This window comes from Stigmatopora nigra, chromosome 12 (genome assembly GCF_051989575.1).
Source record: "Stigmatopora nigra isolate UIUO_SnigA chromosome 12, RoL_Snig_1.1, whole genome shotgun sequence".
NCBI classification, from domain to species: Eukaryota; Metazoa; Chordata; class Actinopteri; order Syngnathiformes; family Syngnathidae; genus Stigmatopora; species Stigmatopora nigra.
Window position 1 is genome coordinate 2,295,258 of NC_135519.1, and position 27,221 is coordinate 2,322,478.

Here is a 27,221-nt window from a genome sequence, read left to right on the forward strand (position 1 = left end):
TTTCACTATTTTGAATAGTTTGTGCTATCTGCTAAGGTTTTGCCCAAAATAATAAGGAACAAAATCTAAATTGTTTTTCTGGTGAGGTAAGAACTATATAAGAGATAAATGGAATCTTTTCTTTTATTTAAATGCAAATACATTTTTCTATAGCTCAAGTTTCCAACAGTCGTACAGCATAAGTTGCAGCATGCACAAAAACAGAAGAAAACTTATAAATATATATTTGAAATCCCCCATATATATAAGATAAATCTCCAAAACTGCAATTCCCAATTAATGTGATGCTAACTACATAAGTGCATTTAACCATTATGTACCTTAAAAAAGTCTAAAAGCTTGTGGCAGTAAATATTATGACACCAACATCCTGCACTTCAGTTCATGTGGAGACCAATCATTTGGCAACATCCAGACGGTGTAGAACTCAAATAGTTTCTGGTCACATCAGTCCAAAGTGTAAACAAGACCAGCTCTCCCAAACATCTTCATGCGCAAAAGAAAAGGGAATCTGTATCATGCTTAATCCAGTTTATAGCAATTCTCCAGTTTTGGGAAATTGGGAGATGTACAGTGTAACACCTAAAAATAATGTACTTTCATCAATTCCTTTTTTTAAATCATTTCCAGGCTAAGAAAACAAAATAGCCCAAAAGGAAACTTTGACATTTCCAAGTTATTAAAAAAATGTTCACAGCTCGCTTTTTAATGCCAGAAAAAATTGGAAGATTTAAAAGTGTTTTTCTACAAAATACATTCTGCAATAAGAAAAACAATACATTGCAGAGTGTCAAAGCCCAGGGAGCAACAAATAAACTAAATAAAGGGGTTATCTGATCAATGTTTTGCCCAAAATAATTTTGAACAAAAGTGATCTAATGAAAAAATAAAAATGAAGATCATCTGGTAGATGCTCTCATTGTTCCTGGGTTTATTTTAAAGTCAAACCCCAACCCCCAAACAAACAAAAATATGGGTCTAAATCAAAATAGTTTAATATCTAAGGAATGATTAAAAGGTTGTTCATATTCAGAAACTGCATTAATTATTTTTTCCCTTTAATTTTGAACAGACTTTCTTTTACGAGGCTCATATCACTACTAAAATACCATCCTACGAATACTAAATTGACTGCCATTGACAGTAATAGATATCCAATCCATTTAAATTAGGATACCGAAAGTGTCAGCGTCCTTCACCCCAAATCTATTGCCGTCAATGACAGATGATTTAACTTACTGTTACTATAAAAGTCTTTAAGAAACATAATTTGAAAAAAAACCTACTACATTTCTTATTCCAGCACTATCAAGCAACAACAAAATCAAATTAAAGGCTTTTTCTTCTCAAATATTTTGAAAATACATTTAGGGTAACTGGATATGTCTGCTTGGCACGTCATTCCTGACCAACTGGTTGTACTGCAAGTCAAGTGTAAATGAACGTATAGATACTTTACTCACATATAAAAGATGAAGAAATAAATATTTAAAAAAAAAAAGAGGGGGTTCTCTCCGTCGGTCTCCTCGTTTTTCAGTCTTGTTCGATATTTCGGGGAGCGGCACTAGCTCTTCATGAAACACTTGGGGCCCTTGGCGATGGTAAATCTGCCCACGGAACACAGGTGCTTTTTGACATATGGTCGTCGACGGCAGGGTAAGCGAAAGCGTGTGTGGAGGAGAACTCAGGAGGGCAGAAGTAGGCTCACACATCCACCACCATCTTTTTATGGATGTCCAGACCCCCGACCACCTGAGGAGGGAAAGAAAGCAAGTCACCCTGGAGGCAGAGCTACAAACAATCGATGAAATCAAGTATAGTGTTCCCTCGGTTATCGCGGTTAATGGGGACCGGGACCACCCGCGATAAGTGAATTTCCGCGAAGTAGGGATGCCCCTTCAAAAACGCTTAATTTGAATTTAATAAAAAAATATAGAAATATTTCTTAATATATTTTTAGCCCCCCCCCCCTGCATACAGTACACCATATAGAATACGGGTATAGAGAGTGGAATTCATGTTATAACAAAAAAAAACTGTAAAATATGTTATATGTCAATGTAATATTTGTATTCCCCCCCCCCAAAAAAAAACGCGAAGCTCTAAATCCGCGGTGGCTGAACCGCGAAGTAGCGAGGGAACACTGTAATTTGAATAGGAGCTTTAAGTTCAATTTGAATTTTCCGAGATTAGCGCACTGTAGGTGAACAAGAGCCAATTTGTGAAGGATCGCGGCTACTGGGCCAGATGGGGAAACGGCGCACTCCAGGCGGACTAAGTGGAGTATCGTCCACCGGCAAAGTTTGAGCGAGACCGTCCGGCCAAAACCCTCCTTTGTTTTTCATCTTTTTCTAGCACCATGGAGGTCTGGCTGATGATGTTCATCATGGACTTCTAAGATCTTAATTCTTGAAAATTTCTGAGTCTACATAACATATTTTTTAGGTTTTGTAGATACGTGCACATGTGTATATATGATTACTCAGCTGCTCCCTGCAATTCCATCCCACTGGAGAATATCTGCATTTCTTATAATTTTTTTCATTTGTTACGGCTGTCAGTCTGAGTGTACATTCTGTAGAAGGTTGTGTTGTTTAGTGTTTGGTTTTGGGTTTATTTTGCAAGTACCTGGGGTTATGGCTCCACCCTTGTGGCAGAGCCCTGCCCAGGCCTTCCCACTCATTCCCGACTCCAATTAAGATCCACTTCCTGCCCTTATTTAAACCCTCTTATTTTTCAGTTCTGCGCTTGACTGTTTTGCATGTAGAAGAATTTGTAAGTAGAGGTACGACCGTAGTTAATTGCAGTGTTTAATTTATTAATTAGGCAGCCCGGTAAACGAGTGGTTAGCCTCACAGTTCCGAGATCGAAGATTCAAACCCACGTTTGTGACTTCTTGTGTGAAGTTTGCATGTTGTATAGCCTATATTGGTGCATTGTGTGCTAGAAATAAGGCAATTAATATTATTGCAAGCCGAAACACTTGCTTCTTTGTTTCACATCTCAACATTATTGTGCAACACATTAAATGATTAATCTAATGAATTGGTCGTAAGTAGGTATATCAATTACTTAAATGATCGATGGCTGCAGCCCTAGTGTTTAGTAGCAGAGTTACGCCTCGTGGCTGAGACTCACCGCACAGAACTCCTCAAAGGATATCCTGCCATCACCATCCCTGTCGGCGTTGATGATCGTTTTGTCCACGATCTGCTGCAGCTGTGTGTCCTTTAAATTGTTTCCTACCATCATTTTCAGCACCTGGAACAGCTCGCCATTGGAGATGTAGCCATCCTTGTCCATGTCATAAATGCGGAAAGCAACTGCAAGTAACGGACAAAGAGACTCATGATGATTATATCACAATACGTTGTAGAACCTATAATTTTACATGGATCAGGAAATGGGGAGAAACAATCTCATTTCATCCTTCTGTGAATTGGCTCTATGGCTGTCAATGGCAGTTAATGAGTTAATTTCTGTTTCACTTCATGTTTATTTTTTGGGCATTAAACTGTCACTTCCTGTTAAATTTTTTGGGCATTAAACTGTCACTTCCTGTTGAATTTTTGGGGCATTTACTAGTAAATTCTAGTTGATTTTAGGTTAATGAACAGAAAGTGGCTCTCAAATGTCCCATAATTAAAATGAAGAGGAAGTGACCTATAAATTCCCAAACTCGGACGTTTGGTTGCCAGACATTTGATCGCCGAACGTTTGGTCGCCGAACGTTTGGTCGCCGAACGTTTGGTCGCCGAACGTTTGGTCGCCGAACGTTTGGTCGCCGAACGTTTGGTCGCCGAACGTTTGGTCGCCTGGACGCTTGGTCGCCTGGACGTTTGGTCGCTGGACGTTTGGTCGCTGGACGTTTGGTCGCTGGACGTTTGGTCGCTGGACGTTTGGCGACCAAACGTCCGGCGACGACCATAATTGACCGAAAATGAAGAGGAAGTGACCTAGAAATTCCCGAAAATGAAGAGGAGGCGACCTATAGATGACCTAAAATGAAGAGGAAGTAATTAAAAAATGACCAAAAATGAAGAGGAAGTAATTTATAGTTTACCGAAAATGAAGAGGCAGTGACCTTTAAATTCCCCCAGTTGAAATTAATTGAACGTCTAGCGCTGTCAGCAGCAGTCAATTAATTAACAGAGGTGCTATTCTAGGAGAAAATATGGTGACTTTTTAAATGAATACAGATACTTGGTGGGGGGCATTTTAGGATAGAAAGTATCATGAAATAACACCATTTCAATTTATTGTCATTGTACATCTAAATGCCAGAGAAAAGACGGGGTAAGGGGTCAACTTACATCGTAACTTCGACTCCTTGTCACCTTTGACGCTGAACTGCGACACACCTTCGATGAACTCTATAACAGCAAAGAGTCAAAGGCCAAAAAACATTTTATGGAAGAGAATGAAAGTCCATGTATATAGCAAGCACTCATAACTTATATCATGTTTTTTTTACTATCTTTTAAAGAATAAATACATTGACAGTCTGCCTTACAGAGAGATTTCTGTATAAATTGTATAGAAATAGATTTTTTAAAACATTTTTAAGGTGAAACGTTTAATTCTTCCTCTGGCTCGCAATCGAAAATATTTGAGAAGCACTGCACTGCAGTAACAGTCTTTTCAATATTTTTATCTACTTTACGTTCCTCAAAATTTACAGATTCTATCCCAGGCAACTTTGGCATTAGGTAAGATGGTTTTCTAAGTCCTTTTTGCTTGTTTGTCGTAATGAAATTTGCAATACTGCCACAATATTTGTATTTCACTTGTTAACATTTGAAAATTACTATTAAACTGGAATATTAGCAGGGCACAAGGAGACGGACAACCATGCACACTCACGCCCTTACCTAGGGGCAGCAATTTAGAGTGTCCAATCAGCCCACCATGCATGTTTTTGGAATGTGGGAGGAAACCTGAGCACCCGGAGGAAACCCACATAAATTACACAGAGGTGGACGTGACTTGAATTCAAACCCAGGACCCCACAGTAGTGAGGCCGGCACGCTAACCACTCACTCCACCGGCCTGCCCGGTTTTAGTCTAATAATTATTATATTTTCTTTCCACTAAAAATGAGTTTTGAATTAAAAAAAATTGGATGATAAAAAAAGTTGAGAATTGGGGCCCCTAGACCAAAAAAAATGTGCCGTATTACAAACAGAGCAACATCTGAATTTGTGGTATCCACCTTTAAAATCCACTTCTCCGTTGCCATCTGTATCAAATATGTCGATAACCCTCTGCACCAATGGGTTCTGCTGCAACTCGGGAAGGGACATGAACTCCTCCACGCTGAGGGAGCCCGAGTTATCCAGGTCTAACTTCTTGAAACGCTTCCCCAGACGTTTGATCTCATCCGGGTCAACTTAAACACAAAACAAGAAAATGCACAGTTGGTGACTAAATTTAATATCGAAAATAATATAATACCACAATGTCAAAGATTTCAACGGATGTTTCACTGACACTGCAAGTGAAACGCGCCCAATCCTTTTGGACCAGAAGGCACCCCCGAGTTAGAATAGATTTTCTATAGCAGCAATTGACCTTTCGCAAACTCTTCGACCCACTTACCATATTTACACAGATATAAGCCGCCCGCACATAAGCCGCACCCTTAAAATTGCCTAAAATCTTTGAATTTTACAATTTTCTTGCGAATGTCCCGCCCCCTGATTCACAATTTTCAACTCCATGTTCATTGTTTTTTATAGGGAGTACAAAGGTGTTACTGGGAAACTTTTAAAAAAAACATCATCACACGTTGTATTTATGAGATAATGTATGAATCCAAAGCACATTATTAGGGTCAATATCATAAGGAAGTTAATATGCCTGTCTTTGTCAATGCAAAATATCAAATTATTCAATTTGGAAAAAACAAATAAGTCTATCATGATGAGAACATGATGCTTTTTAAAGACAGAAATTACAATTTTCTTACCAGAAGTTTAAGATGTTGTGTTGGCCAAATTGCTTCTAATGTCGAAATGACTTTTTTTTCCGATGGTTCATACTACTGCAATAATTGTCACTTTTGAATAAGATATCACAAGAAAAAAATCAAAGCGGAAGTTGTTTTATTTCATAATCACAGATGTGCAATCATTTCGTTTCCAACGGAAGTGAAGTTTGTGTAGTTTCGTGCATGTCGTCTTTTTATGCTCATATAAGCCGTACCCTCGATACAGTCATCATTTTTATTGTCCGACAAATACGAAATTCGAGTAAATACGGTAGTTCTGATGTCAATACATTTCCTGTATCTGTAATTTTATTTGGAAATTGTCACAGTAGTGTTGCTTAATAATTTACCGACACTCCTCTGGCTGTTTGCCAACAACAACCCTCCATATTTATTTTTCTTTTAGTTTTTTGTGTGTAGTTAAAGCAAAGCTTTGTTCTTTTGTTTGTATTTATCGCTGCCAAAGAAATGAAGAAGGTGGCCCTTTCAGTGATATGACAAGGCATTACGTCTAACCAAGCTAATGTCACGACGATAATGAAGCAAGGACGCATTAAGAGCAACGGTTCCTTGGGAGGGCCTCTCTATGATTACAAAAACGAGGTCATCACTGAACGACAAGATAGAGAGACGTTTACTCCTTTGGATAGAAGAGGAAGAAACTGCACAGAAAGTGACGGAGTCGATTATGTCCGGAAAAAGCAGCTATTTAATGCTGTTGTTTTGGATTCATAATTTGAAGTTGTTTAGATGTGCTTATGTGTTCGGGTGCTGGGTTAGGGTTCCTTCCTATACGTTTGCACCTGCCAAATAGAAAATGTTTTTGCATTCTTGGTATTCATTTCATTACATTAGTAAATACTTTTCTTATCATTTATGTTTTGCACATTTTTAATACATAATTGGGACACTGTGATCATATTTGAAGAGTTTAGTTGGTAGTGTGTTTGAGGATTCACGAGTATTTACATACAAAATACTGCTCTATTTCTATGAGAAATCCAAGTTACGAAACAAGTTGTGGAAACACAATTTAGTAAGTAGAGGTAAAACAACTTTCATAATCTAATTTTTCTTAGAGCAGCTTTAGCGTCCAATGTATATTTCCATCTGAAATATTAAGACCAGAGTCATAAATAACACATAATAGTTCATATATTGCAAAAATTTAAATAATCATTTTTGGCACAATATATATTTATAAAAGTACAATTGTACATATATATAAGTATAAGACGCTTCAAATTTCAACTATGTCAAGGACATGACTTGGGGCATGTTGATACCACACTCTGTTCTGGTTTAATTTGACTATTTATTAAGCGTGTTTCCCTGTGCAGTACGTTTTCATAATTTGGTTCATAACAATCTAGTATAAATCAAAAACTCCATCAATCCAATTGCCAAGGTAACGTACAGCTTTCCTGCATGTGGCTGCAGGAACCCACCAGGACAGTGTTATTTATAGCTGCACCGTCAATAGAAAGCCCTTCTGAACTCCCCTTCTCCACCCCGACGGTGACTCATAGTCCCTAGGGAAACCCCAACGTCCGGTCAGAACGTCCAGATGGGTGGTGTTGATGCCATCAAGCTCTTTGGTCATACATGAACAGCATTCCAATTTGTGAGGGGAAATTCTTCATACATGAGTTTAAGGTGGAATGCTTCGAACCACGCCTCGAGTGTGAAACATAAGTGCCGAGAGTTACTCTTTATAGCACTTTACATTCAAAGGAATCCTAGTGTACTGACAGAGTTCCAATCTGTGTTGAGTTTTTATAACGATAAAGATCAATGCCAGCATGGCCCACAGCCAGGCCTCCAGAATGGACCATCTGCTTGTGGGAGTATGATGACGGTCGCAATAAGGATGTCCCGGATTTCCAAACACATGCTCACAAAACGGTTTCATCACATAATTTTCAGTAGTTTTCCAGTAAAAAAATATCAGGGTATTAAAATGTAGTCATTCGGGGTTGACAGTGATCGATGAAAAAAAAACCAAAATTGGACTGGACACCTATCGCAGTCAATGGCAGTGAACCATTATCACTCAATGCTAGTGAATGAATTAAAGACTAGAAGCAGATAAACAATCCAGAGGTACACTGCACCTGGTACAAACGTCTCTACATATGAATTATTCAGGGAGGCCCGCCGGATGAGTGGTTTGCGCGTCAGCATCACAGGTCTGAGGTCCTGGGTTTGAATCCAGGTCAGTCCACCTGTGTGGAGTTTGCATGTTCTCCCAAGGCCCACGTGGGCTTTCTCCGCGTACTCCGGTTTCCTCCCACATTCCAAAAACATGCATATGCATAGTGAGTAGGCTGATTAGACACTTCAAATTTCACTAGGTATGAGTGTGAACGGTTATCTGTCTGCTTGTGCCCTGAGATCAGCTGGCCACCAATTAAAGGTGTCCCCCGCCTCCAACCTGAAGTCAGCTGGGATAGACTCAAGCACCCCCCCACGACCCTTGTGAGGATAAGCGGTTCAGAAAATGAATGAATGAAACATTCAGGTTACGAAACATGCAACTGGGAAGATATTCATGTTATAAAATGCAAAATCTCAACAACAAAAAATCAAACATGAAACACGGGTGTTTCTGATTGTCTCGTCAACCCATGTCTGTCTATTTAAACCCCGTGTATTTGTCAGTCCTTGTCGAATCATCGCTTGTGTGTCACTTGTGGCGACCTATGTTTACCTTTGCTTTCCCCATGTCCAGTGCTCCTTGTCTCCCTGGGTCCTACCCTGTAAAGTTTGGTTTTGTTCACTTGGTTTCTTAGTCTGTATTTATTGCTTCCCTGCTTTTCAGTCCTAGCACGCTACATACCCCGGACACATAACAGTATATTTTGTCAGTTGCCAAAGGTTTCCACATCCCTAGTTATTTCTTCTATTTAAAAGAAAATCCTAAATAATTTTACAGTTCCTTTAATCACGTGTAATGGAGGTCATCATTTCCTGTTCTGAGCTCAGTCCCCCCACCAATTAAAGCCCCATGCGACGTGCACCCGTTTTAGCTGCTTTTTCTACTGTGTCCTTGTTCCAGTAACACTGAGATGAGATATCATTGCAGTACTTCTCATCTCATTTTCTGAACCGCTTTATCCTCATTAGGGTCACGGGTTTTCTGGAGCCTATCCCTGCTGACTTCGGGCCAGAGGCGGGTCACACCCTGAATCACAGGGCACAAAGAGACCGACAACCATGCACACTCATACCTAGGGGCAATTTAGTGTCCAATCAGCCTACCATGCATGTTGTTGGAATGTGGAAGGAAACCGGAGTACCTGGAGGAAACCCACGCAGGCCCGGTGACAACATGCAAACAAACTTCATATAGGTGGACGTGACCGGGATTTGAACCCAGGATCCCAGAGCTGTGAGGCCGACACACTAACCACTAGCTCCACCGGCCGCACTCATTTCAGTAATTGAATAAGCAATGTACAGTGTTCCCTCGCTACTTCGCGCTTCAGCTATCGCGGACTCAGAGCTTCGCAGATTTTTTTCAGGAAAAATAAAAATCAAAATTTTTAAGATATTAAGTTAAAATTATAAATTACATCATTTTACAAGAGGTGGAAACAAACTATTCAATAAGAATTAGTAGTTGCATCAAAAAAAGGCCAAAGAAATGGTCAATAGCATGGTGAGAGTTCAGGAATCGCATTGATGACGTCCTGGCTGTTTACAGGCGCATCTTCCCCGCCCAAAAAACAATGTTCACAACTCCCAATAACGATGTTTCTAACGTGCAAAAAACCTGCAGAAGATCCTCCATCCGGACTACTATGATGTTTTTGCTTGGTGGTGCTTTTGTGCATGTGTTATACGTTTCTTTAAGCATTTTTGAAGGGGCACGCCTACTTCGCGGAAATGCAGCTATTGCGGGGGGTCTCGGTCCCCATTAACCGCGATATGCGAGGGAACACTGTATCCGTCACCGAGCAAGTTTTCTATGAATTATTTTTATAAAAAAATTTAAAAAATGACGGCAATACTTACAATGCGTGCACATTTCCAGAGGGAAGCTGGCTTCATTTCCCTGAGAGAAAAACAAGAACTTATTAATATTTACATTAGGCCTATGTACTCTTGAGTAATCCGTTGCACACACTTACTCTACCAATTTAAAAATAAAATATAGGACACCAAGTGTATCTATATTTTGGGTATGTTTGAATATTTGACATTTCTCAGAGAGAAAATTTTCCCAGAGGGCAGCCCGGTGACGCGAGTGTTTAGCACGTCGGCCTCACAGCTCTGGAGTCCTGGGTTCAAATCAAGGTCATGGCCATCCGTGTGGAGTTTGCATGTTCTCCCCCAGGCCTGTGTGGGTTTCCTCCGGGTGCTCCAGTTTCCTCCCACATTCCAAAAACATGCATGGTAGGCTGATTGCACACTCTAAATTGCCTTAAGGTATGTGTGTTTGTGTGTATGTGTGTGTGTGTGTGCGCGCATAGTTGTCCATCTTCTAGTGCCCTGCGATTGGCTGGCCACCAATTCAGGGTGTCCCCTGCCTCTGGCCCAGAGTCAGCTGGGATAGGCTCCAGCACCCCCGCGACCTTAATGAGGATAAAGGGGTTCAGAAAATGAGTGACTGAATCTACTTATAATAGGAGCTGCATTTAGGGGACAAAATGTAAATACTTGCTAACAAACTGTGAAACCAGTCCAATCCTTTGGAACTGAGAAGATATGTAGTCTGCTAGCCCCTCCCAGTTTAAATGGATTTGTACGATTATACACGTCAATTGCACTGAAACATGGCCATTTACTGCCGTCCCTCCGAGTTAAAACATATTGGTTGTTCATTCCCATTATTATTATTACTTTAAAATTCAAATTAAACTAAATTTGGCAGCACACGATGCTACCGTGTGGCCTGCCATGACAGCTTCTTCGTGAAATTACATTGTTGAACATGTCAACACCGACAACAAAACACACCAAGTGCCACATTTAAAACACGGCGTTCCGGTCCACTAGGTGATTTTGCAGCGTGAATTTATGCCACGAAAACCACTATTACACGTAAACGTAAGAGTGATCAACAAGACATTTAAGTGGCAGAGGATCAAAAGACGCGAATGTGGGCCAAAGGCTTTCCGGCTGCTGACAGTCTAGACCCCACCAGTTCCCCCTCCCTGGGGGTATTACACACAGGGTGCGGACAAGGAGCCACAAAGTAGGCAAGAAAATCGAGTTCCCCATTACCATTCAACAAAACTAGCCAAATATTATGTAAAATGGCGCATTTCATCGACCGGGTGAAGCGCGGGAGAAAACGGCAGTTGTTTTTACCATGGTTATGCGTAGATGAAGAAATCTAGGCGAAGCTGGAAGACAGTGCTTGAAGGAGAGCTCTGAACGCCGGCGCGGTGAGACCACTCCTACGGGATAGAAGGGGGATCACGTCTCGGCGTTTTACACTCAGTTTTAGGGGTTCAACAGCCTCGCTCACAGACGCGTTGACTGCAGTGGAGAAGCAGGGAGGGAGAGCCAATAAACGGAACAGGAGGAGGAAGAGAAGGCGGAGTCAATAGACAACCACGGTGTAATCTACAGTAATTACTCGAAATTCGCGGTTTTGACTTTCACGGTTTCACTACATGGCAGTTTTTTTTTGTCAGTCAGTCAAAAGTAGAAGTCAAAAGCCTCCTATTGTCATTATTCAACAACGGTGTATAACGAAATTTGTGTTTTCTTTTCATCAAAATAAAAAGTTATTTTGCATTTTTAAAAGTTTACAAAAATTTGAAAATCCACGCTAAAACTCGCAAGCGGAAGCCGCTCTCCTGTCTTCCTCTTGCTACTAGAACTCAGCACTGAAAAAAAGTAGTTATAAATGGGGTGATTGTACTTTGTGGTTTTTCTTTTATTACGGCCATGTCTGGTCTATATTAACCATAATATCCGAGGGATTAACATATACCCTACATCCAGGGATTTTTTCCAGTCGATTAATCAGATAGCCTCCAACTCCTTTAAAAATGAAGAACTTTTACCAAAACATAAAACATAAAGATACGGAACACAATGTTTTTTTTTTATATCCAGAATAAAAATAGAACCGGAGTCCCACTTTAAACTCAAAATTCTTAGAATAAAATCTGATTTTGGAGATTAGCACCACTGAAAAATAAAATGAGGCTAAAATTCTGAAAATAGAATTAGAATTCCCAAATCAAAGTCCAAATTCTGAGAATAAAATCCAAACTCAGAGAATAAAAGTTAAAATCTTGCCCAATTTTTTTTCAGCAGATCTAATCCTATTACATAAAAATAAGATGACTAAATCACAATATAATTTAAAACATGATCGCTTACTTGTATTTTATGAAATAATTTGAATGAATTGGAAATACATTTCAAACGCATTATAGTTAGTCTATACAAGCAGATGCTGGTATTTTATTTAGATCAATTTTTTATTCGTCTATAAATGATGCATTCTGTTTTAGAGTTGTAATTTTCTAAAGTATGTTTAATAACTGGGCATATTATTAAAAGTGATTCCTTACCTGAATAAGATGATGATATTGATATAGCTAGCTTGCACTACTTTAAACGATATTTTGAATATTTTCAATTGTGTATATTGTAGGTACTGTCCACTGTTAATTTATGTAATTAAGGGTATTTTATTGAGTTGGCTCTGACGAATACAAATGTATGCATTACCGTTACAAAATTATTTTTCACATATACAATTAATGCCTTACTGTTAAGAAAAAAGTAATAGTATAATATTTAAGATTTTCAAGTTACCTAATTGCATGATATTTGAGATCTATTTTTTTTACTTACTGTACTTGAAAAGTTCTTTGCCCTCGTGAAATTAAGGATTCATTCACTAAGAATCCACCAATAGGTCAAAGTTCACTAAAACAGGCTAATTCCTTGCTGGCATTCTACACATCCTGTTTAATTCTAAGTGGCTTTAAAGATGAAGCCAAGATGGCGGAAGGGAATCACACAAACTAAAAGGAACTCTACTGCAGGACTATATTGTTCCTTTGTAATTATTATTATTATTGCATAGATCAAATTGAAATCATCCGTCACAAAAAAATATGTTCATCTGTATACATGTCACATGTACAAAATATACATTGTTTATTTTTAGAAAACATTACATGGATAATTAAAAATGGATATGTATAATATAAAGACTTCACATTTGACATTGAATATTTAAAGTGTTGTTGGAAGAGGTAGAGTGAACAAACACGACAAAAAGCAGCATGTTGTCACCAGGTGTAATATACAAGACTCCACAAAACAAATACAACAGCTTTTTTTCCCTTTAACATAATTGTTCTCTTCCAACCCCACTGGTGAAGGGTTTTTTCTCCCTCGCTCCCTCTTTAAATTGTTTTGACACAAGCACCATAAATAAAAACACAGGTAGTTGCCAACTTACAACTTCACATATAACTAACTACACAACAACATACTGTACTACTTACTGATGGTTAAATAAAAAACATATTTTGAATATGAAAACAACTTTACGTCATCATTAATTTGGGTAAATTGTTATAATGCATTTGTATTTGTATCTAATCTCATTTTCTGAACCGCTTTATCTTCACTTTGGTCGCGGGGGTGCTGGAACCCATCCCAGATGACTTAGAGCGAAAGAGTAGTGTTAAAACTGACTCACAAATACACAAATATACATGCACAACAACATTGTCCAAAGAAAAACATTGATCTCCACACAATGGCAGATCATTCTTATTACCAAAGAAGTGAAATATACATATAAGGGAAGAGGCGGCATGGTGGGTAGTGGTTAGTGCGTTGCCCTCACAGTTCTGAAATCGAGGTTTCGATTACAAGTGGTTTCTAACCTTCCTGGGTGGTTGCATGTTCTCCCTGGGCTTGTTTGGGTCTTGTCCAAGTATTTTGGTACTCTGGGCCTGCGTGGGTTTTGTCCAGGAACTCCGGTTTCCTCCCACGTCCCCAAAACATGCATGTATGCTGGTTGAACAATCTAAATTTTCCTCAGGTGCCCTAGGTGCTCAAAATGCTTGTGAGTACAAGCGATATGGAAAATGAATGTGTATGTGTATTTATACTGTTGAGTATTTTCAACCTAAAATACAGAGATTAAACAAAATATACTATTTAAGAAAATAATGTTTTTTACCAATTATATTTCTGAAGATAATATATATAAATAGTAAATAATACATACTTTATAAATAATTTCAGCATGAATGCAACACATGGTTTGCATTGGACAGTCCCTATTCCAAGGTAAACAGAAAAAACAACTGCAGTCTACTGGAACTGCTCTGCACGCATTCAACACACATGCGTGTTGTGCCAACATGTGTGTCTGTCAAACAAAGTTCTCCTTGTTGACCCACATGAGTGTGCGCGTATCGTTGGGTTTGCACTCGTACTCAATGCTGTTGAAGCTGTTGCCCCACTGGCAGTGGTCCCGCTTATGGTAGTTGTAGTACTTCACCTGCCACACCGTCTCAAACGTGCCCGCTTCGGTGAACTGTGCAAAAACACACAGGTTTTAAATAAATAATAAAGAACACATTTAGTAAACTCTTATAAGTTTGTAGCCTTTCCATGTAGGGAAGTACTAGACCTGGCAATATGAAAAAAAAATCACGTAATGGGTAAAATTGGAGTACACAATCAAAATAACATTATTATTTTGTGAAATAAAATTATACAGCAATTTTAGTAGCTCCCATTTTACTTTATTTATTGACATTAAACACATGTTGAAAATGTCAAAAACAACCAAGTATAGTGGTATTAAAAAAAGTATTCAATGCAAACAGAAGTGGCACAAGTAGTGTTGTCTTATTTATGCATCATATGTGTAATTATGGCGTGTCCTAATTTAAGACCCAGTCTGTTTTTTGTTTTTTTTGTTTCAGACACAGATCCGGGAACTACTCAATTTACACTATCTGGCTAGTTCATTGGATAAATCTTGCTTGTACAGTCATCTCTCTCTACTTACGAATACATTTAAGTATGAAATTCTCAGGTTACAAAATGCTTTATATGCAAATGAGTGACTTGAGATATGAAAAAGAACCAATCACGTTCAAACTCACATTGCCCCATAAAAGAATGCTGCATTTCCTCTTCTCTAGTTCTCATTACCATGTCTAACTCGTTTTGTTGTACAGAAAAAAAAACTTTGATCAATTCCTCTACACATTTGCTGATTTGCTCACATTTTTCATTCAGAAAAAAATGGGCTGGTGCACTAGTGTTCTCTCGCTACTTCGCGGTTCAGCCACCGCGGACTCAAAGCTTCGCAGATTTTTTTGGGAAAAAAAAATACAAATATTACATTGAGACAACATATTTTACAGTTGTTTTTGTTATAACATGAATTTCACTCTCTCTACCCGTATTCTATATGGTGTACTGTATACAGGGGGGTAAAAAAATAAAAAATAAATAAATTTAAAAAAAAAAATCTCTCTCTCTCTATATATATATATATATATATATATATATATATATATATATATATATATATATATATATATATATATATATATATATATATATATATATATATATATATATATATATATATATATATATATATATATATATATATATATATATATATATATATATATATATATATATATATATATATATATATATATATATATATATATATATATATATATATATATATATATATATATATATATATTTGGAATTAAATTCAAATTAAGCATTTTTGAAGGGGAATCCCTGCTTCACGGAAATTCAATTATCGCGGGTGGTCCCGGTCCCCATTAACCGCGATAACCGAGGGAGCACTGTATTTGGAACATTTTGTAGTTCCCCTTTAAAATTTAATCATACCTCTATGCTGATCTGAAGGGGCTGTCTTTCCCCACTCTTGGTGTGCACCAAACCCTCTGTGTCGTACAGGCCCGAGTAGACCACTGATTGAGGGTCCTTGGACTGCTGCTCCAGGGCAAAGGTGACTGCACCTAAACTCATAGACCTGCCAAGATTAAAAAATATATACCGTAAAATATTCAGCTCCATATTAATGGTTTTAATAGGGAGTACAAATGTGGTACTTCGAAGGGAAAGTCTTAAGAAAAATCACCACACGTGGTATTACTCAGATACTGTATGAATCAAAAGCACATTATTAGTGTCAATGTCATAAGGAATTAATTCACCCAGTAATGGTTGCTTTCTTACTGCAAAACAGAAAATAACCAACAAATGGTAAATGTTACTTTGCCGACACCCACTGGTGAAAAAGATTATAGCAAGTATTGTGCACATATAAGCCATACCCTTGATTCAGTCATAGTTTTTTTTTGTTACAAATGCGGCTTATATGCGAGAAAATACAGTAGTTGAGATGGCTGGCTGATGCATTGCACAATATATCATAGTGACCCCCGATTCCCACTGAACTGACTATGCATTTTAGCATGAGGACAAAAGGGTTTTTAAAAAGAAACCTACACATCAAAATAAAATGCAGGCATTTTGAGTTTTGGTTGTACATAAAGACACAATTCCATCACAGATCTATGAAATCATCAAGCTAGAAATCTTGCATGATCTCGCAAAAATAATGAGTTAAAAACATTATATTTAGGCTTTGTTTGTGGTGGGATCACAATGAAATGCTGATGACGTCACAAAAGATTTACTGTTGGGGAATAAGCTTTACTACCAAAACAAGACTGAAAATGTCAGGTATGTTATTTTTGTTTTTGGTTTTGGGTGCGGGCTGGGGTTTGGGTTAGGCCTGGTGAAAGGAAATGTAGAGCTGCCAACCTCCGTCGACCCCATTTCAGGAGTAACCATGTCCCATTTCCGGAGTGAATGCAATTCACGCAAAATCGATATTTAAAATGTAAAAAAACAAAACTTGTTATTATCCTGTTTTTACATTAATTGAAATATTGTGTTTTTTCAAACTATTGAAAAAGTACAGCATAATAAAAATAAGTTTATTTTTGTGTTTTGGTCCTTCTACATGCATTTTACAGTCAGTAATTCCAACATGTCACGCTGAAGTCGCACTTGCACGTTCTGCAATGCACAAATGTCAGTCCTTTTGGGAAAGGCTTCAACATGGGATATTTCTTCAAATACGAACCAATAAACTTCATTCCAGTGTCTAGGTTTCTAATGAGAAGTTTCATTCAAATTGCCATCCCTTTTGTGCTTAACCCAAGCAGGCATTGATTAGATTTACCAGTGCTGTGTACTTCTAAATCCTTTAGAACAACCCCGGAAATGATAGGATCTGTTTCAAAACAAAGGACTGGTGGTTTAGTCAGCCTTAATAATATTTACTTCCCATGTGAAAAAAACAAAAATGAAAATGTTAAAGCGATAAAGGCAAGCGATTCTGAATCGATTGCCACACTGAAGTCACAAAAGACAAATCATTTGTCTTAAAGTGTAATTCGGATTATTCACAATGCAATCGTGTTAACGGACTCATCCGGTTTACAGTGCAGTTGAATTAAATGCTGAAATAAGATGTGGGAGCTGTAGCGATGGTGTGAATTTCAAGGCATTTAGATTGAAAATTTGGTACTTTTCTGAAATGGTTGCTTCAAAAAAAATGTAATTGACAATTTTTGGGAAGATTCTTAGGGAAGGTGTCAGAGTTTTCATTACTTGTCAGGGTTAAACTCTGGAAATTCCTGGAGAAGTTCACAGCTATTGAGATGGTTGAGTTTAGGTTTGGGAGTAGAGAGAGTAAAGGTCAGGGTATTGAAGGCACCAAAAGGGGCTTGGAAACATGGATATTTTTTGGTTATAATGATGACATTTATCTCAATAGCTGCCATTGGTGGATCGCTGTCAGACCTCCAGTTTAATTGATAAAAACCTGTTGGCACCTGCTTCAACCAAACAGAAAGAATGGCTACTAATGCCAACAAGCTCTGCCTGCATTTTGGTCTTAAAAATGATAGCCTTTCTGTTATGAGGTCAAAGCGCGATATTTATTTATTTTACTGCCCGGTCTCGTGATTCAGGCAGCATCTGCCCCATCATGCCCCAAATTCCGCCTGGCATTTGCATCATGATATGTGTGACCTACTTACACACAACCTGCTCTGTGATTCGTTGAAATACTTGTGATTTGCCATTATTTGAATAAATACATGAAAAAACTGACATAATAAAGCACTCACTTAGATAAGCAAGACTTTTACCGACACCAACGTCAAAATATGTTTAAATAACTCGACTAATAAGCATGCCGGGTTTAGCACTACAAATAAGAATTTTCGACTAATGCTTTTTTTTCCAAATAGCTGGCATCAACTTAATTACAGATCAAAGAAAAAAAATTGTTACACATTATTCATTCATTCATTCATTTTCTGAACCGCTTTATCCTCATCGGGGTTGCGGGGGGTGCTGAACCCTATCCCAGATGACTTTGGGCCAGAGGGAGAGGAAACCCTAAATTGGTGGCCAGTCAATCGCAGGGCACAAGGAGACAAACAATCATGCAGATTCACTCTTTCCTATGGGCAATTTATAGTGTCCAATCACCCTACCATGCATGTCTTTGGAGTAGCCGGAGAAAACTCACGCAGTTCCGGGGTGAAAATGCAAAGTCCACACAGGTGGACCGACCTGGATTTGAACACAGGACCCCAGAGCTGTGAGACTGACGCGCTAACACTCACCCATTATTTTTTAAATTGGATCGTCTTCAGTATAACTCGCTTAATCAAAAACAAATAAATGATTAGAAAAGAAACAGGATAAATTGAAAGAATAAATGGAGGTCTACCTACGTGGCCTCGACACCTCCGGGTTTGACAACCACCTCAATCTTGTACTTGGAACCGGTGAGTAGTTTTATTGTTCTGGTTTGTCCAAACCTGGCCCCGTCGGATTTGAAGTAGACGGCGGTGTTGTTGGGAAGCATCTTCAGCGAAATGCCGATTTTGACGAGCTGTGGAATTTTTGACATACTCACACAGACATGCACAAACCCAGGATTGATGTGTGGTGGGCGAAACGTCCAAGGCGCCCCCCTATGCACGCAATGGCAAAGCTGTACACGCGCAACCTGGATTGGTCCACTGTTTAAATCCCAATCCAATGAGTACAACCGATCTAATAATAATCTCAAACAGTGCTCTCTCCAAATCTCCTGATCCATCGCTCTCTTCCAGGAATGATCTACAGAGCCATTTCGTTTAAATCCTGCCAATTGGACTCTTTATAGTTGATACCTTGACCCAGAATTTTAAAATAATGGAAATAACCACCGGCCCACATTTTAATAATGTAATTGAATTAGAAACGGACAATGTATTTTAATTCAATTTTTTAGTCACAGCAATGATGGTCGTCTGTGGAAAATATATCAAAACAGCATGGAAAAAATGATTAATTTTGTGCCTTTATCTGTTTGCTGTAATAGCAACATTTAACCAGTGGAGGTCAGTGTTGCACTAATGAAATAAACTCACCTATAATCGGATGCATTAAAACGGGTCTGAAACCTCTCTGTGGGTGCAAGTTTTTGTTCCAACCGATCCAACACAAACAATTTAACTAATTAGGGTTCAACTGATTACACTTCTGAGATACCCGATTGGTGGAAAGGTTTCCTCTTATAGGTTGGAACGAAAACCCGCACCCACTGTGGCCTTTTCTGAAATAGTTTTCCCACCTCTGTCTTAAAACCTTAACGATCAAAGACCTCACTATTTGAGTGAAATGTAAAAGAGGAGTCAGAACGAGCATAGGGATTTCAAAAGAAGATAAGGGTCATAAATATTGGAGTATTTTGGTTCAAATGCAGTAGGTGATTCATTTATTAGTTGTGACCTATTGGTTAAATGCCACAAAAACATTATATTATTTACAATCAGGCACACACAAGTAGTCATTATTTCCATTTAAACCATGTGAAACATTTTGGAGGCAACAAGTTCAGATAGTTGTCGGATGGTCAAGCAAGTGAGTGAGTAAACCAGCTTCTTTTCAATGGCAATAAGAGCGACTGGCAAATGCAGATCTAAACAGGACCCACCCAGCAAAATAAAATAATAAACATTGTTCAATAGTCGTTAAAACTTTGATGAAGTTAACTCGCTTATGTAGGGCGGCCCTGCGGCTGAATGGTTAGCGTGTAAGTCTCACAGTGGGGGTCCTGGGTTCGGATGCAGGTCGGTCTACCAGTGTGGAGTCTGCATGTTCTCCTGTGTGGGTTTTCTCTGGGTACTCAAGTTTCCTCCCAAATTCCAAAGACATTCATAATAGGCTGATTGGACACTCTGAATTGCCCCTAGTGTGCGTAAATGGTTGTTTGTCTCCTTGTGGCCTGCGAATGGCTAGCTACCAATTCAGGGTGTCCCTTGCTAGAAGTCAGCTGGGATAGGCTCCAGCACCCCCCGCTACCCTAGTGAGGATCAGAAAATGAGATGAGATGTTCAATAGTCGTTAAAGCTTTAATAAAGCCAAGTAGTACATTTAAGATGTGTGTGACATTTTTATTTATTTGTTATTGGAAAAAGATGGTGCAGTGGTTCATTCGTACGACTGCAACTCAGGCAGTGTGAGTTCAATCCCCAACAATATGGCCACAAATAGTTGCATATGCTCTTAAACTGACTGGCAACAGATTTTAGGGCAGCCACACTTTTCCCCCCAATGTCAGTAGACAAGTATAAGCACTGTTGAAAATGGATCATTTAATTCATTTGTTTTAAAACTTTTTCATTGTTTCGAACCCGTTTCACACTCAAAAATAGTAACTAAGCGTCTACTTCATTTCCTTGGTCATATCCACACAGTAAACTGTTATATTATTATTTAAATAAATGAAAATACATACAAATAAAACAGTGATGGTGAAGTAAACATGTTACTGTACCCCGAATATCACTGTTAATGTAGGACATGGCAGCAAGGTCACCCCTATTTTTTTTTTTTAACTTCAGTGCTGAGTCCTAGTAGCAAAAGTGGCTTTCGTTTTTTTCACATTTTTATGAACTTCAAAAATGTAATAATTAATAGCAGAAAAAAATTGCAAAGTAGTGAATTCGCAATAAGTGGAGTCACGATAATCGAGGGATTACGGTATTTGCTGATTCTTTTTTTGTTTTAGTTCCCTCTGTTTTACATTTGTTCATTCATTTTCTGAGCTGCTTTATCCTCACTAGGGTTGCAGGGAGTGCCGGAGCCTATCATGGCTGATTTCGGGCATAAGGCTGAATCTCTTTTGAAGGCATTCAGGGTAACCCGGAGGGGTCAGTGGTTATAGTGTGTTGGCCTTGCTGCTCAGGAGTCCTGGGTTCAAATCCAGACCACATCATCTATGTGGGTTTTCCTCTAGGTACCCTGGTTTCTTCCCACATTCCTAAATGTTTTGGAATTTTATCACAAGGAACATAAAAAAACTAACTTTATCTAGGTAAAGGTTAATGCACCTCTCTTAAAAAAAATCTATTCTGTTCAAGTACACAGCAGCTCTTCTTGAAAGAAGCCGAAATGGGAGGAAGAGGACCCCCACCCCAACCAACCAGCCCACCCTCCACCGGATCTCCACAAATGTCTCCATGGATTCACTTCTTCCCAACCACACTCTTCCACACAAGTGATTGAACTGGACAGACACGGTACCATTCAGAATGAGGAGTATAGTATATGAGTCCACTTGAAAAAAAAAGTCTTGGCCCCAAATCCACTTGAGCAAGCAGCCGAAGAGTCGCCGGCTACGAGTGAATGTGCGGCGGTGTACCAGCGCCCTCCACTCCCGCGCCGGTGATGCCATGCCGCGGGGTCACGGCGGTGACGAGATCGGCGGCAGTGGTGTCGGTGTTGTCGGTTCCGGAATCTGGCTCAAAACTTCACCGGGACGCCTGGCGAAGGATTTCCCCGCGAGGGATGTGGAGTTCGGGCAGAGGACGATGAACCACGCGGTTCGGACCGGGGACGGGCTGTGGGGTCCCGGCGTTGCCGACGGAGGGAAGCAGGGCGCCCGGCTCAGCTTGCTGGGCAAGCCTCTGACGTACAGCGCGCAAGGCGGCCGGAGGAACGCGCGTTACCGATGGCTCCAGAATTACCTGTACAACGTCCTGGAGAGACCTCGGGAGTGGGCGTTTGTCTACCACGCATTTGTGTGAGTACATGTGTAGTATTGATGATTATCATCATCAATGCGATTATAACACACTACACATTGTCTTGGATGTGTTGGTGAACTTTAGAGGTCTCAGTTTTATCCTTCAGATGTTATCATTGAAGTGTTAAATGAACCCTACCCCCACCAGAATTCTCATCTCATCTTCTTTTCTGAACCGGGGACACCCTGAATGGGTGGCCAGCCGATCGCAGGGCACAAGGAGACAGACAACCATGCACTCTCACACCCGCACCTGGGGGCAATTTAGAGTGTCCAGTCAGCCTACCATGCATGTTTTTGAAATGTTGGGGGCAACCGGAGTACCCGGAGGAAACCCACGCAGCACCCCAGATCTTTGAAGCCGACGTGCTAACCACTCTCGCCACCATCCTGCCCTCCAAATTTCTAATTTTAAGAATCGTGTTTAAATATTGGAAGGAAATATTTCAATATTTTTGGTGTTTTGGTTGAAAATTAAAACAAGCATTATTAACTCAGGCAGCCTGATGGATGAGTGGTTAATGCGTCAGCCTCACAGCTCAGGGGTCCTAAAGTTCAAATCTATGCCAGTCCACCTGTGTGGACTTTGCATGTTCTCCCCGGGGCCTGTGCATGGTAGGCTGATTAGTCATTCTAAATTGCTGGCCACCGGTTCAGGGTGTCCCCTGCCTTTAGCCCGGAGTCAGCTGGGATAGGCTCCAGCACCCCCCGTGACTGTAATGAGGATAAAGCGGTACAGAAAATGAATGAATGAATTATTACCTCATTTTCCAACGGTAAAATGAAGCCTTGGTAATAGTTATCAGTTGTATCTTACTGTCGCAAAATGAGTTAATAATTTTTAACGCTTTACCTACTGATATATTAAAGCTTTACTTATCCTAATGCTTACGACAAGTAAAGCTTTCCTTCACCCCATAATGTCCTTATTTTAAAAATACTAAATGAGATTTAGTACTCTTTTACATTTTTCTTTGACTGTTTTTATTTTGTTAATCAAGTTGAGAAATTTAATTAAAATACACAAGAATGAATAATGACACAATCCCTCCTCCATAGAAATATTAGTCCAATAAAATCCATACAATTTTATGAATGATGTAAATGAGTGACAACAGCCATCTCATGTTAAAAAAAAGGTCATTTGATCTACTATGCTCCTAATTTAGTGCAATAGGTATATTAATATTCCATACATAATACCATATCTGGACACATTAAGTTCATCAGAACTTGTCTCTAATTGTATAGATCCACAATTAATCAATGGTTGCATCACAAATGTAAACATACTATCTGGAAAATACTTAAGTGAGGTATAATAAGATATGATTTAAGGATAAAGTAAACAGCCTTTGCTGATGACAACATGGATTTCATCTGGTGGCTTTTTGCACCTGATGAAGTTGTGCTTCCACATTGGACAGCGGGCCAATTGGACTGACTTGGCAACCCTTATGTAAGACTGGAAGCTTCCAGCATATGTGGAGGGGCCCTTAGAGAAGGTCAACAAGCTGTCAGCTGCGCAGGCTAAATGAAACATTAGCTCAGGGTTCCTCGCGTGATCATCCCAATGATCTGCAGAGACAGAGGCCCAGAGTCATTATGTGGGGAGGAAAAAAAGAAAGTTCCGCCTCTGCTTTGGTGTGAAAGTGGCTGACTTTCATTGTGTGCTTGTCTGGAAAAATAACATGCACTTTCTATTAAGAAATTAGTCAAGTCATGGTTAAACAAGATCTGTCTCACTGCCTGTGAACACGCCAAACATTTTTATTGGTTGCAACAATGTGACAGCCTTTTGGCAAATTGTGTTTTTTTTTTACCCTCAAGATTTTCTATCAGCTGTCACAAAGGAAAGAAGGAAGATCTTTTAAGACATTTTGGTTTCAGTTTCTTGAATATAAAAACAATTTGTTATTTATTCTCTGTTACCTTTTTGCTGGGAGGAAAACAGATTAAATTATTACCGTATGTAATCGCATTTAAGCCGCACGCTTAAAATTGGCTGATAATGGTTGAATTTTACAATTTCTCACAATGTCCTGCGTCATAGTGTCATGGCGTTATGGTGTCATGGTGCATCATCTTTGTCACCATGCAGTTTCCTGCATGTCATCTTTTTATGGATATTTAGGCCATACCGTTGATTCAGTCATCCTTTTTTTGCCTGACAAATGTGGCTTATATGCGAGTAAATTTGGTATTTTATGTAACATTACACATATTCTGTAATGGACATGTTATAAGAACATTATTTAGACATATATGCTTATTTATTTAAAAATACATAAAAAAATTACTTTGTCATGATTACATCCTTATTCCGATATACATATTCTAGCATGTATTTATATTTCTTTTATGATATAAAAGGGCAAAGGCTATTCATTACAGCTTCACTAATGTTTCCCTTACAATTCTTAACAAAGGAATTATCGAGTAAAAATCTTTATTAAGATATCTGGGCTTTTTTAATAAAAAAAATAAGAAAAGAAGTAAAAACCTGAATAATTAATGCCCCACGCAATGTAATTTGCCAACTTAAGCCCCAGCGCATCCTTTATTGCAGTTTTATTCCAATGTAGATTTCCTACTTAGTTTGACAAATTCTACATAAGATAAAAAGTAGTATCGACTGTGATGTAGTACAGTATCTACCATATCCAAGACATCAGCATGGTTAAGAGTACATGAATTGCATGTGAGAGCAGCAGGATGTGGATATTTGCATTTGCTCAGGCGGGATAGCTGAGGTCGAATGGGGTTAAGTTGTTACATCTGCACAAGTCATCTTCTTCCTCTTCATCCTCACTTCACATGTTGCAGTGTGCATCAACTAGAATTCAAAATCATTCATCCGACTATCATTTCAATGCAAATTATTCAATATATGTTGTCAGCACAAGTATTCGACATGCAAATAGTCGGCATGTTGTACATTTCATGACTGGCAAACCTGCATAGTCAAATGAGATCAATATGATATTAATTACAATAGACAGTGTGGTGGATAGTGGTTGGGTTCAAACACAGACTTTTTTGGCATTCATTCTTTTTCTAACCATTTATTCTCACAACGGTCGTGGGGGATGCTGAAGCCTAGCTAACTACGGACATTGTGAATCAATGGCCCGCCAATTGTAGGGCACAATGTGATAGACAACCATTCACACTCACTCATATCTACAGGCAATTTAGTGTGTTCAACCTACTCTGCAGCTTATGGGGATTTGGGAAGAAACCAGAGTATCTGGAGAAAACCCACGCAAGTTGAGGGGTAAGGGGGTCTGGATAGAGGGTTATGTAAACTCCACACAGTGAGAACCGATACGGGATCGAACCCTGGACCCCAGAACTGTGAGGCTGATGTGTTTACCACTCGTCCACCAGGCCGCCCGGATTTAAACATAAGAGTCATGATGAATGAGAAAGTGGAATCTGTAAAGGGTTGCCGGGGAATGCTAATTCTGCTCCATAAAATCCGGTGTGTCACTTTCTGTTGATTTTTGGAGGATTTTCATGTTGTCTCCTATTGACTTTGGGTCAACTTCTCTTATATTTCGGACATTTACTGGTTAGTTCCTGTTATTTTGGGGTGACTTTATTTTTATGTAATGCCACTTAAGGGTCACTTCCTGTTGATTTGCAAGTACAGTGGTACCTCGACATACGAGTCCCCCGACATAAGAGCAATTTGAGATACGAGTAAAATTTCGGCAAATATTTATCTTGAGATAGGCTGCTCATAAGAACATCCTAGGCACTGTCTCTCTCCCCGCAACTAACTTGTGTAATGTCTCTATGGTCGCAACTCCCTCGAGTAATGTCTCTACGAGCACTGGGCGGAGCGTTGCATTTCTTCAGTGTTTATTTTCCTGTTAGTCAGTGCGAATGGCGTATATACTAATTCTCGTTGGTAAGTGGTTGTGCATTGTCGTATTGTGAGGATATTTGTGTGCATCATTTTCGGAATATTTTGAAGGGAATACAACAGCAAACAACCCTCGATAAGTTGCATCTGAAAGTCAGGGTGAAGGCCAGAAGAAATATATCAAAATGTCAAACAAAATTAGAATTAAATTTAGGGTAAAGTTAGATTAAACCTATTTTTGTGTGAATTGCATCGTAATTCAAGTTCATTTACATTTGTTTATTTTATCTGACGAAAGCGGTGACGTGCAATTCATTTGAGTTCCGAATAAATCGACTTACGAGCTTAGTCCCGTAACGAATTAAGCTCATAGTTCGAGTTATCACTGTATTTATAGATCCCATCTTATGGATCATGCGTAACTTTTTGGTAATTTAGGCACATTTATAGGTTAGTTCCTTTGAATTTTGGAGCATTTATTTTGGGGCATTCAGAGGTCACTTACTGTTCATTTTGGGTATTTTGGTAGACTAATGTTTTTTTGTCGTAATAGATTGATTTGTTGAATACTTTCTGTTGTATTACTGTTTTTATTCATAATTTTCCAGTTGCCATTTGATTTGTTGCACTGGAAACAGACCGAAAATAAGCCAAAAGTGATCTTGTGTATTACACGAAAAATCATTTATAGTCGCCATGTTTCTGACAATAAGAGTAATGTACGCTATAAAATTATTTTCTGGTACAATTGCTTCTTTGATGTGGATTACTATGAGTTGTTACATAGCTGGGAAGTCGCTGCAGGTGCATGCTGGCTTGGTGGGATATTTTAGCTATGAGGGGAAAAAAAGTTTCCAGTAACTATCAAAACTTTCTTTTCCCTTTTTGTCTTAAAAAAAATCCAACCGCCCATAGTCAGATGCTACACACATGTGTCACCCTCTCACGGAGACACACACAAACACTTGAAAGTATGTGATTTATGAAAGAAATATTCCTTTTGATCATTCTGTTCCGTTGAAACAGTTGCGTGTGTGTTCTTAATCTACGTAAACACGTGGAGTTTTTAATGTATCGCTACTCACTCTTCACTACAATGTGAATATAAACATGAGTGATAATGCTGGCTTCTTCTTCTTTTTGCCAAATATTGCTCCCATTAGGCCGGCACACAGCATTTAACATCCGGCCGCATAATGAGA

At 39.0% G+C, this 27,221-nt stretch overlaps 3 protein-coding genes across 11 annotated transcripts in view; 1 reads left to right on the plus strand and 2 right to left on the minus strand.

The window, feature by feature from the left end:
• Positions 1-109: 109 nt before the first annotated feature.
• On the minus strand, positions 110-11,500 carry ppp3r1a (protein phosphatase 3, regulatory subunit B, alpha a). The gene is made up of 6 exons (XM_077729236.1): positions 11,306-11,500; positions 10,007-10,046; positions 5,213-5,389; positions 4,314-4,373; positions 3,139-3,323; positions 110-1,752 (listed from the first exon to the last, which is right to left on the minus strand). The coding sequence occupies exons 1-6, from the start codon at positions 11,306-11,308 to the stop codon at positions 1,705-1,707; spliced, it is 513 nt and encodes a 170-aa protein (XP_077585362.1). The 5' UTR covers positions 11,309-11,500; the 3' UTR covers positions 110-1,704.
• Positions 11,501-13,492: 1,992 nt separating this feature from the next.
• On the minus strand, positions 13,493-19,170 carry cnrip1b (cannabinoid receptor interacting protein 1b). The gene is made up of 3 exons (XM_077729733.1): positions 18,805-19,170; positions 15,872-16,016; positions 13,493-14,519 (listed from the first exon to the last, which is right to left on the minus strand). Exons 1-3 carry the CDS (start codon positions 18,981-18,983, stop codon positions 14,355-14,357), a joined length of 489 nt encoding a protein of 162 aa, XP_077585859.1. The 5' UTR covers positions 18,984-19,170; the 3' UTR covers positions 13,493-14,354.
• Positions 19,171-21,562: 2,392 nt separating this feature from the next.
• The window catches only part of kcnq5a (potassium voltage-gated channel, KQT-like subfamily, member 5a), a 60,980-nt gene continuing 55,321 nt past the window's right edge, over positions 21,563-27,221 (plus strand). For 4 of the 9 annotated variants that reach the window (XM_077730086.1, XM_077730088.1, XM_077730085.1 and 1 more), the window contains exon 1: positions 21,564-22,145. In XM_077730086.1, coding sequence (XP_077586212.1) covers positions 21,796-22,145 — 350 coding nt within the window. In that variant the 5' untranslated portion in view covers positions 21,564-21,795. Of the gene's footprint in view, positions 22,146-27,221 lie in introns of all 9 variants that reach the window. The other 5 variants (XM_077730091.1, XM_077730087.1, XM_077730093.1 and 2 more) reach the window with 3 other exon arrangements.

What these genes read in the sequence shown, in the direction of transcription:
- ppp3r1a (XM_077729236.1), bottom strand. An exon ending in CGGAGAAGTGGATTTTAAAG is followed by an intron (nt 4,374 to 5,212) that starts GTGGATACCACA and finishes TTGCTGTTATAG; the next exon opens with AGTTCATCGAAGGTGTGTCG. An exon ending in CCTTTGAGGAGTTCTGTGCG is followed by an intron (nt 1,753 to 3,138) that starts GTGAGTCTCAGC and finishes TTCCCTCCTCAG; the next exon opens with GTGGTCGGGGGTCTGGACAT.
- cnrip1b (XM_077729733.1), bottom strand. Translation starts at nt 18,983, where the DNA reads ATGTCAAAAATTCCACAGCTCGTCAAAATCGGCATTTCGCTGAAGATG. An exon ending in CCCGGAGGTGTCGAGGCCAC is followed by an intron (nt 16,017 to 18,804) that starts GTAGGTAGACCT and finishes TAATCTTGGCAG; the next exon opens with GTCTATGAGTTTAGGTGCAG. An exon ending in CCCTTCAGATCAGCATAGAG is followed by an intron (nt 14,520 to 15,871) that starts GTATGATTAAAT and finishes GTTTTTGCACAG; the next exon opens with TTCACCGAAGCGGGCACGTT.